The sequence below is a fragment of the Microtus oregoni genome, unplaced genomic scaffold, assembly GCF_018167655.1.
Source record: "Microtus oregoni isolate MIOR12 unplaced genomic scaffold, Mior012 000006F_ref0000085, whole genome shotgun sequence".
In the NCBI taxonomy this organism is placed as follows: Eukaryota; Metazoa; Chordata; class Mammalia; order Rodentia; family Cricetidae; genus Microtus; species Microtus oregoni.
The window spans coordinates 61,017,827-61,029,582 of NW_024543065.1; the positions used below are offsets into that span (position 1 = coordinate 61,017,827).

The window sequence follows — 11,756 nt, forward strand, 5'->3', positions numbered from 1 at the left end:
AATAATAGGATATTTTAATTTTGTGACATTAATGAAAAGGGAAACCAACAAAGGGATAAATATATTTGGGGAAATGAAAATGTGACTTGTAATTTTCAATTTTCTTTCCAATTCTTTTTATAAATAGTATCTACAACCAACAGTTGGGACTTCATCTCTTCCCATTACTTTCCAGACCATCCACTTCAAGCCCAAGTCATGCATGACTTCATTTAGTTTGTATTCATCCCCAGGGTAAGTCTGAAAACCCACATGACAGCTCACAACTGCTTGTAATTCCAGCTCCAAGGGATCCAACACCCTCTTCTGGCCTCAGTGGGCACTGCATGCATGTGGTGTCATCACACACACACACACACACACACACACACACACACGCAAACACTCATTCACATTCTAGGAAAAGTAAGTAAATCTTTTTCAAAGCAAGTTAGCATTTTCAATTCCATAATTACACAGATCTATGGAAAATAACCATTTTGTTCACCAGACCTGACTTCCCTAATGGGTTCATGCTTTTGACCTCAAAGGAAACCAATCTGCTTCAAGCATGGAGAAGGGAGGGTGTCACTAGGAAAGCAGGGCAGAGGATGCTAAGGGTTTTTAGGACTACAATGTATCTTACTATATACAGAAAAACATGAAACGGAATTGTAATTGATAGGATGGCAGGGCAAGAATTACCAGACACCAACAGGCAACGCGGGGTCAGACTGGCACGTCCCATTTCATACAAACAACATACTCCACACTGTGTGCAGTTTTCTCACACCAGTGACTATTTTGTGAAAATTTAAACTTCAAAGCACTGCATAACTGTGACGATCTGATTCTGAAATGTACCCCCATATGTTTTGAAGGCTTGTTCCTCAACCTGTGGGGCCTTAAAACTTTTGGGGGAGAGAATTACATTCATGAATACAGTGAGTATGATCTTATCTAGCCCGTTTCCATCCTATGTCCCCCAATATGCTCCCTCCCAAATTTCAGTCTTTTTGACAACTCACTAAGTCCAGTTAGTACTGCCCACAGGTGTATGGATGTGAGACACCCATCACAGCGTGCAAAACCTACCAGGACTACATCCTCAGAAAAGCAGCTACTTGGCGGGGTTGGGGTAGGGGGCTAAATGCCAGGATTTCAGCTGGTTTGATCTTGTGCGGGCAACCACAGCTGTGGAGTCTTTGGGAGATGGGGCCCATCAGTGGAAGGTGGTCACGGGCACCAGGCCTTCACGGCTACGCACAACTCTGGTTCTGGTCCTTGCTTCTGCTTCCTGCCTGCTGGTTCTAACTAATGTTGCCTTGGCCTCTGGACACCACAGAGAGAACCAACCCATCCCATCATCACGTCTTCACCAAGATAGACGGAAATCTTTGCAGCCGTGAGGCGAAAAGAACCTTTTATGCTTAACTTGTTCTGTCCCCGCAGAAAGAACAGTCACTAAGATCACTGTTTCACCAGAGGCCATAATGACACAGCTACCTCATGTGGGTGTATCTGCTGTCATATATTTTTTAAAGTTTATGTGTATGAGCTTGACCGTATGCACCCAGCTCCTCCCTCCCACCCACCCCAGGCACTAATATTTTTAGTTGTGAGCCTAGCCTTTAACAGCTGAGCCGTCTCTCCAGCCCCATCCCAGGCACTCTTAACATGTATCCCTTCCCCCTTCATGTCCTCTCCACTGAGTGCAATGCATGCTGCCTGCTGGGATACTGATTCATCTAGTGCAGCGGGCCACAGCTGTGATGAGTTCACAGTGCGCAGAGGTCGTGTCATGTCCCAAAGATAGCATTTCTCAGCCCTCCTGGCCATTCCCCAGTGCTCACATTCTTTCTGACCCCTTCTTAGGAAAAGGGGATTGAGACGGGGTCCCGTTTAGGGCTGAGCACTGGGTACCAGGTGCTTTCCTGACTGTGAAGTTTCTTCGTGTTCTGACCTTGGCAGTGGAAGGCAAAGCTGGCTTTCTCTGATACCATCCTGGCAGGGAGGGAAAGGATGTCGCCAGGCTAAGTGCGGGCTGAAGTTAGACTCCCCATGTGGCTTGTGGGAGATGGTGAAAACTCCAGATTTTCTGACAGTGCCCTGACATGAAGCAGATATGCTTCAGCAGAGCTGGATGAGGCAGAAATCCAGGTGCTCCCACGATCAGCTGCTGTCAGAGTTGGGAGTGGAGCTGCATGTGTTTGGAAGGTGTTGCCACCATGGGCTGTTAGTTTTCTGTCTTGTTAAGTTTTTTCCTTTCTGGTCCTCTGCTACAGAAAAGGTTTTTCTTGTGTTTTTCTGTCTGAATCTACTGCTATTTCTGGGTTTCTGATTTTTCAAAGGACTACTCTGGGATCTGTGAAGGAGAGAGGAAACACAGGTGATTTGTCACATTGTCCTTCTGGTCTGGAAGTTTCTAATTGTCCTAGTCAGTGTTCTATTGAGGCACCATGACCACGGCAACTCTTATAAGGAAAGCATTTAATTGGGGATGGCTTACAATTCAGAGGTTTAGTCCACTATTGTCTTGGTGGGACACAGTGGCATTCAGACAGCCATGGTGCTGGAGAGGTAGCCAAAAATTTTATATCTGGATCAGCAGGCAGCAGGAAGAGAGGGTGACACTGGGCCTGGCTTGAGCACTTGAAACCTCAAAGCCCAGTGACACCACACACACTAGGAGGCAGATATGGCTTTGTTTATTTTATATGTAGTGTTTGACCAGTCAATAAAAGCACACATTCTATGTATCAGGAGAATATGACTATGAAAATTCTATAAAATACTATGGAAGAAAATAATTGTTTGGTCTGGAATGGCGGCTTGTGTCTGCAACGCCAGCACTTAGAAGGCTGAGGCCAGAGGAGGTCAGCCTGGCTTACAGAGGATTGCGGGAGGTTGCAGGTCAGCCTGGCTTACAGAGGATTGTGGGAGGTTGCAGGTCAGCCTGGCTTACAGAGGATTGTGGGAGGTTGCAGGTCAGCCTGGCTTACAGAGGATTGCGGGAGGTTGCAGGTCAGCCTGGCTTACAGAGGATTGGGGGAGGTTGCAGGTCAGCCTGGCTTACAGAGGATTGTGGGAGGTTGCAGGTCAGCCTGGCTTACAGAGGATTGTGGGAGGTTGCAGGTCAGTCTGACTTACAGAGGATTGTGGGAGGTTGCAGGTCAGCCTGGCTTACAGAGGATTGTGGGAGGTTGCAGGTCAGCCTGGCTTACAGAGGAAGGTTTTGTCAGATGGCTCAGCAGTTAAGATCACTTGTGCTCTTATAGAGGACTCAGGTTTGGTTCTTAGCACCCATTTGTCAGCTTATAACCATTCATAACTTCACTAATAAGGGATCTGAGCCCCTTCTGGCCTCTGCAGGTACCAGGCATGCAAGTGGTACACACATATACATGCAAGCAAAACACTCATATATGTAACGTAAAAATAAACCCTTTTTTTAAAAAAATAAAAACAAAACACTTCCAAAAGAATTATATGCCCAATTGAGTTTTGTATTAAAAAATAAGTACTCTATATTAAGAAAATTTAAGAGCTACACTGTATTTTAAATTGTAATCCATGTTTATAAATGGCAACCGACAGATACACCTGTACCTCAAATAGATGTACTGTCAAAGGATTCATTTCTTTATTATTATTTGCCTGTATGAGTTTATGTGCACCATATGCACGCAGTACCCAAGGAAGCCAGAAGAGGGCCCTGGATCTCCTGGAGTTGAATTTACTCCATATGAGCTGCTACGTGATTGTGGGGAGTTGAACCCAGGTCCTTTGTAAGAGCAGTATGCGCTCTAAACCATCGAGCTATCCCTCCGGTTGTCTAGAGGCGCCACTTAGCTTGAAGATGAAGGCAGAGTGCTCACCTTCATGGCTGGCAGCATGTCCAGGGAGTCCAGGATGAACAGCACTAGTGCCTGCAGCAGCATCATGAACTGATTGAATTGCCATGTCAGGCTAAAGAGGAAAGTTGATATGAAAATGGCAAGAAGTGTCAGCCTCTGTGGGGGAAAAAAAGAGAAACCTTTGGGTAATTTACATGTCTGCAGTCATAAAAAAAAATCTCTCAGTTCAGCTTTCAGAGTAGCCTGTGTCCCTGTAAACCAAATAAAAGTAGAGAAAGCATAAACTGCTGCTTTGAAAACCGTTGCGTTTGTTATTTAAGCTCCAAATATCCCGAAGTGACATTCTCATATAAATATTCACATATGGTATGTGCATTCCACGCTGATCTGGAGGCCGCAACACACCCATCCCCATCTCAAGAGCAACGACTTGGAAATTCTGACAGCTCCACAGAACTGTGTGTGGGCTTCCTGCAACTACTTGAGGGCAGACTGTAAAGAGGACGTTTTTCACTTGAAAACATTTTCTTTACAGGGGAGGAGAAGAGAGTTCAACCTGGAAGTGAAGAGGTGGCTCGGCAGTCAACTTGCTGTTGTGGCAGAAGACACCCACTCGGGGCTGCTCACAACTGCCCGTAACTCCAGCTTGAGGAGGTCGATGCCCCTCTCTCCACGCTCAGGCACCAAAACCCAAGCAACTGTACCCACACAACACATGCCTGCACACATAATTTAAAAATAATAAATCTGCTCATGGAATGAGAGCTCTCCCTGGGAACCACAGCATCTTAGACAAAATCGGGGGTTAAAAAATAGTCTAGAAACTTTGGACTGGCAAAATACTTAAGTGGGTAGAGACACTGAGAACCCTGGTTTAATCCCTGGATCTTACAAACCAGTAGGAGGAGAAATGATTCCCCCAAGTTTTCCTCTGACCTCCACATGAGTGTTGTGGCAACTCCCACACCCACACTCATACATACAGTCAGGCATACATATTCTTGCACACGTACACATACAAGTAACTAAAGTGTTTTAGAAACTTACTTCAGAAAGAGGCTGTAAGTTTGGTCTCAGGAAGTAGGTAATCGCTGCAATCTGAATTGCAAAGAAAGGCAGAGCCCAGTTCTCCCTCAGCGGGATGGTAAACTCAACCCTCGTGGTATCTGTTCTGTAGGAAGAGAACACAGACAACCAGAATAGTAGCTCTTGGACTCATTTCCTCAAGAGATTCCCTGATAGCTATAGGGCATGTTTCGTTCAGGGACACAGAGATCTGGCCACAGCTCTTGATGGCAACCGTCACCACCCTCTTCATCACTATTACCCCGCTGGCATGAAATCCCTTGTCCTCCTCGGAGCTCAAGCCCATGTTAGTGAGGGTACTGAGGACACTGAGGCCTCTGCCAAACTCCCCTTCCTACTCTTCTCTAGATGCTAAAGCAAATTCTTTTCTTTATTTTTTTCTTTTAAAGATTGATTTTTATGTACATGAGTGTTTTGCCAGCAGTGGCCAAAAGAGGGCATCAGATTCCCTAGAACTGGAGTAGCAGGTGGCTGTGAGCTGCCATGTGGGTGGGTGCTGAGAACCAAACCTGTTTCCCTGTGTCCTCTGCCTTTTTTTTTTTTTTTTTTTTTTTTTTTTTTTGTGAGACAGGGTCTCTCTGTGTAGCTCTGGCTGTCCTGGAGCTCACTATGTAGACCAGGCTGGCCTTGAACTCACAGAGATCTGACTGTCTCTATTTTTGGTATACTACTAAATCCAGCCCCTTATAGCATTGTTAAAAGAATAGATTTTGTAAAGTGTTGAGCATATCATAAGCATTCACTAGACTTATAATAAAAAAAATAATTTTGGGAAGGCTGGAGAGATGGCTCAAAGGTTAAGAGCACTGCCTGCTCTTGCAGAGAACCCAGCTTTAGGTCACAGCATCCACAAGGCAGCTCATAACCGTCTCTTGGATGCCTTCTTATGGCCTTCACAGGTAACAGGCACATACATGGTACACATACACACATGCAGGCAAACACTTAAATACATAAAATACGACTAAATCTAAAACACAAGTTTTATAAGATTAAGAAGAAAAGCTACATTAGAACTCATGCTAAAACTTTAGCAGCCTTACTAACTATTGCTGCTGCTGCTTTAAGCTGGGGAACAACCCAATAAGTCTTTTTTCAAGACCGGGATCTCATTATATAGCACAGACTGGTCAGTTACTTGCTATATAGTTCAGGCTGCTCTCATACTTGTGGTGATCCTCCTGCCTCCGACTCCTGAGTTCTAGGAATATAAAGCATAAGCCACCCTGCCCACCAATAATCCTGAATAGGTTTTTATACTGCTATTTCATAAGGCTCCCACATTTACAAATTAATATGAAAATATGTCAATAATAACAAATAATGAAAGAACGGCATATACATAGCACTGTATATTTTGCTGCAAATCCTATTATGATGTATAAGGAAGCTAGGTGTGCTGAGGAAGCCTCTTACTGCAGCAGCTAGGACAGCAGAGGCAAGAGGACCTGAACTCAAACCCTGCTTTAGTCACAAAGTGAGTTTAAAGATAGTCTGGCAACATAGTAAGACCATGTCACAAAATTTAAAAATTACAAAGGGAGTTTGGGACATAGTTTAGTAATAGAATTCCTTCAGGGCATATACAATGCCATGGGTTTAACACACTCACACTCTCTCTCATACACACTCACACATATACTCTCACACACATATATTCATACACACTCTCACACACATATACACATGCACACACACACTCAGGCACACTCTCACATAGACTTATATACTCGCACACACATACACACTCTCTCACAAACATACACTCATACACAAACTCATACAAACTCATACAAACATACACATGCACACACATAGGTTCATACACTCATACACATACTCACATACACACACTCACAGTACACTCTTAATACGTACATACTCACATACATACACTCAAACATATACTTTCACATAATACAGACACTCATACACATACTCACATACACTAACACATACACACTCATGTACACACACACATACATACATACACTGACATACACACACTTGCATACACATACTCATACACACACACATTCTCTCTCTCTCAAACACACACACACATACATACACTGACATATACTCACACACTCACATACACGCACTCATACACACACCCCACACTCTCTCATACACCCCTGCTATCACTTAACTGTGCGGAGATGAGGTGTGTAGCTAAAGAAATACTGACCATGGTATGAGCAGGTATTGACAGTGGGACTGTAACAGATGAGGCTGTGCTGTGGTATTTTTTGAGGGAAAGCTCTGGAATAGGGCTTTCTGTCTTGCTGAACAAGAAGAACCTCTCAAGCAGCACACTGTGCTTTGGCTCGCCAATCACACTATTTACAGTGGTCCCTTGCATAAGAAAACAGTCACTTCCTTCCCACCCAAAACCTGAAGAAGAGCAAACTGACTCAACTCACCTGTTGGTGACATACCAGAGAGCAGCCAACAGTCCTGACAGCCAGGTGCCACTAAGGAGCCAGCTGGTTATATAAAGGGCTGTGACGTAGACTGCTTGGAGCCCGAAAAGAGTGTAGATATAAAAATAAACAGGTTCGAGATATTTCTGCAAAGGCAACAATAAAAACTACTCATCAGGGCTGGGGAGGCAGCTCAGTGGTAGCCTATTTGCCTAATGTCTTAGTTACTGCTCTCTTGCTGTGAAGGGAACCATGGTAACCATGGTAACATACAGAAGAAAGAGTTTAGTGGGTGCAGTTTCAGGGGGTGAGTCCATGACCATCATGGTGGGAGCATGGCGGCAGGTAGGCAGGGTGGAGCTTACATATTGATCCAAAAGCAGGACATAGAGAGAGAGCTAACTAGGAATGGTATCGGCTTTAAACACCCCTTCTATCTCCTCCAACACACACCCACTCCAACAAGGCCACATCTCCTAATTCTAATCCTAATTCAAATATATGATCTTATGGGGGCCATTCTCACGTAGACACCACACCTAGGAGAGACAGGCCCTTGGTTCATTCCACAATCCACGAAAGTTTATCATAGATGTCCTAACCCTCCTTACTGGCATTTAAAAAATATGTCCATAGAGGGGCCTAGAGAGCTGGTTCAGTGATTAAGAGTGCACATCACTCTTTCAGAGGACCCAAGTTCAGTTCCCAGCACCCATGCTGGGCAGCTCACAGCCACCTGTAACTCCAATCCCTGGAGATTCTAAAGCCCCACCATGTACAAAACCCTTCACATTCAAACAAATCCAAAATAACAGAAATCCTTGCAAAAGTACGTCCATAGAAAGGTAACATTGAAAAGCTTGCAGTGGACCCTAGCAGTAGGGCCATCACCACTTTCCACCTACCAGAGAGCAGCTGTCCTTCTTCACACTAGCAAGAGAAAAGAAGAAAGGGCCTCTAGACAGACCAACACCTAACTTTGTCTAATTCTGCCTCATGCACATAAGAAATGGTCACTGTGATCTGATAATTTTATGTATTTTTTTAAATCATAAAGATAAGTCATAGAGCAGGGTGGTGGTGGCACACGTTTTTATCCCAGCACTAGGAAGGCAGAGGCAGGTGGATCTCTCCGAGTTCAAGGTCAGTCTGATCTATGGAGCAAGTTCCAGGATAACCAAGGCTACACAGAGAAACCCTGTCTTGATCCCTCTACCAAAAAAAAGTTGTCTTAGGAAAACAGGTTAGTCAAGAATAGTTACAAATGAAACTATTTCTGAAGCTTCTAGACTGCATGCATATTATGACATAAGCCAGGAGGCATCTACTTGTAAAAATAAAATAATAGTATTTTACAGGATTAAAGAGCAATGAAAACAAAGCAAAGCTCTCAGAGCCCGCAGGCTGATCCTCTACCAAACCAGCTGAAATCAGAGCAAGAGTGAGACATCCATCCTGAGCGGCGGCAGGTGAGGACCACCATCAGACACTAAGAACTCAGTGAAGACAAGGCTACATACCTGTATGGGGAGAACTCTATATAAAACACTGAGAAAAACTTCTTGGTAAATATTCATTCGCTGAAGGAGGTTAATCGTCCTCATGGATTCAGTTTTATTGTCATAGATCAAGCCATGAAAACCTAAGGATATTTGAAAAAAATGTTAAGAGAAAAAAATGACATACTTCTCCATTCATTCAACATGATGCATAAATTGTTTTATGTGGGGAGTGTGGTTAAAACAACTGACCTCAGAGTAAGCTATAGAGCCACAGTGACAAAGCGTAACAACGAGACAAAAAAAAACCCAAAGCCAAAACAAAACAAAACAAAAAAAACAGATGTGTCAAACAATGGGAGGCAATAATAAACCCATGCAATGATGGCAGACTAATGTTTGACAAAAGCAGCAGAAACATGTGTTAGAAAAAAAACAACATGGCAGAGTGGTGATGGCTCACGCCTTTAATCCCAGCACTGTAGAGGCAGAGGCAGGTGGATCTCTGTGAGTTCAAGGCCAGCCTGGTCTACAGAGAGAGTTCCAGGACAGTCAGGGCTGTTACACAGAGAAAACCTGTCTCAAAAAACAAAACAACAACAACAAACGCCTCTATGACACCTGCTGGGGAAGACATTCACACACAGGTACAGTTAAGAGTTTCTGAAGAGAACCCCAACAGACAAATGTGCTGACACAAATTTAAAAAGCTCATGCACAGCGAAGGAAACACATCACAGAGCGGACACAAAAGCCTATAGAGTGGGAGAGAATCCTTGCCAGATTAATCTCTAGAACACATAAACAACTACAAAAGTTGAACACCATGAAAACAAACTTGCTAATCAATAAATGAGTATGAAAACTGTTGAACAGTTTTCCAAAGGAAGAACACAAATGGCTGACACAGCTCTTTAAAGGTGTTCCACATCCTTAACCACCAGGGAAGTGCACATGCAGATGACTTGGAGAGCCCATTTCCTGCAGGTCACACTGGCCATCACCAGAAGAAGCAACGACAACAAGTTCTGGAGAGGACCTGGGGGAAGGAGGAGCCTTATCCACTGCTGGTGGGAGTGTGGACACCAACATGGAGGCTTTTCAAAAAAAAATTAGAAATGACCATTAAAAACTAGTGCCTCCCTTCCATACACACACGCCCGGATAAGCTAATGGCAGTTAGTGTTTGCTGGGGCGGGCGGATTGAGCGGCCCATGCTCCAGTAAACACCACCCACAAACGATTATGCAGGCAACCTCGATTTAACTCAGTGGGTCACAAACAAAATGAAATAAAACCAAAAGAGATGTGAAAGCACATGAGAAACTTGTTAGGAAGAAAACAAGGTTTAGCGGAGGCAGGGGGATGAGAGTGGAACACTCGGGAGGTAAAATGATCAAAATGCATTATATATATACACATAGGGAATTTGACAAAGAATTCTAAAAGACAATTTCTTCCTCAAGAGTACTCATCGTAGAATTGCTGGTCCCGTGTCAGCCCGTCAATGGCATCAGCTGTTTTTGCCATGTGGCAGGAGTACACAGGCTGGGACTTAAGGAATACAAGTCCACTCGAGATCAAGCCCACAGATGGCTCTGGATAGAGGGTGTGCTATTGCATGTGATGAAGTGGTACTCCTAAGAACACGCTCTGTCACAGCTACATCCTGAGGAACTGCTGATTCTGAGACCCCCTGACCAGGGCTTAAATCAGCAGTGAGGGGTCAAAGACCCAGCCCCCACGATGCTACCCTGGTCCGCAGCATCCTGAGGTTACCTTAAATTCTCAGGTACCCTGACTCTTGCCAAACCAGGATTTGTGGCTTTGATGTTGGAAACAGTTTGAGAATTAGCCAGTATGTTGAAGGCAGAATTGATTAAAGTTGCTCAGATAGACTCTCAAGAGAGGGCCAGCACTTCCAAGACACAGATTCGGGCTGCTGTAAGAGTGCTTGCTACATCTCGTGCCCCATGGTGACCGTGTGGAAGGTGCTGGAAGCTGTGGGAATTTCACTGCTCAGTGCTTCTTGAGACACCATCTGCCTCCTTTGCCTCTGTTTCCCTCTTTGAAAGCTGGGAAGACAGGCTGGCTCCAGGAGGTGCCTTGAATGAGCTTACAATCTGATAAAGCCAGGAGCAACGGGAGCTGGAGATGGCTCAGTGGTTAAGAGCACTGGCTGTCTTTTAGAGGACCTCAGTCTGAACTCACATGGCAGCTCTAACTCCAGTCGTAGAGAACCTGGTACTCTCTTCTGACTTCCACAGGCACCAGGAGGAACATACATGGTACACAAGATATTCATACACTGAAATTATGAGCCAGGTGTGGTGGCACACGCCTTTATCCCAGCACTGAGGAGGCAGAGGCAGGTGGATCTTTGAGTTTGAGGCCAGCCTGATCTACATAGGACAACCAGGGCTACACAGAGAAACTCTGCCTCAAAAAGCCAAAACAAATGCACATACATGTCTCTCTCTCTCTCTCTCTCTCTCTCTCTCTCTCTCTCTCACACACATACACACACACACCAGTGCCCAGTGCAAAGCAGGCCTTGAGTGACGGCAGAGAAAGCAATAGCGCCCAGACTATGGCAGCTACAGTTACCTTGCAGGAGGGTCGGCGCTTGCAGCATCTGCTTGTAGTAAGAATAGTACAGTCCACACTCCGTCCTGAATGAGATTTCTCGCTCTACTTCCTGAAACAAAGTGAGAACGACTGGGTTTACTTGACCTAGTTTTGTTGAAACACCACCGTTACTATAGAAACAAGATGCAGAACTACAGAACTTGGGCAAGAAAAGATACTCTGCAAATACCAGAAATCTTGACCCAGGGAGGCATGGCAGCAAGCGCCTGCAATCCCAGCAGCGGGAGGCCGAGACAGGAGGATCATGAGCTCAAGGCTGG

The 11,756-nt window shown here is 44.8% G+C and overlaps 1 protein-coding gene across 1 annotated transcript in view; it reads right to left on the reverse strand.

The window, feature by feature from the left end:
- Dpy19l3 (dpy-19 like C-mannosyltransferase 3) overlaps positions 1-11,545 on the reverse strand; it is a gene marked incomplete at its 5' end in the record, with an annotated part of 46,046 nt that extends 34,501 nt beyond the window's left edge. The window contains 5 exons of the mRNA XM_041654628.1: positions 3,858-3,992; positions 4,884-5,007; positions 7,349-7,494; positions 8,869-8,990; positions 11,455-11,545. Coding sequence (XP_041510562.1) covers positions 3,858-3,992; positions 4,884-5,007; positions 7,349-7,494; positions 8,869-8,990; positions 11,455-11,545 — 618 coding nt within the window. The remainder of the gene's footprint in view (positions 1-3,857; positions 3,993-4,883; positions 5,008-7,348; positions 7,495-8,868; positions 8,991-11,454) is intronic.
- Between the last annotated feature and the right edge of the window lie 211 nt (positions 11,546-11,756).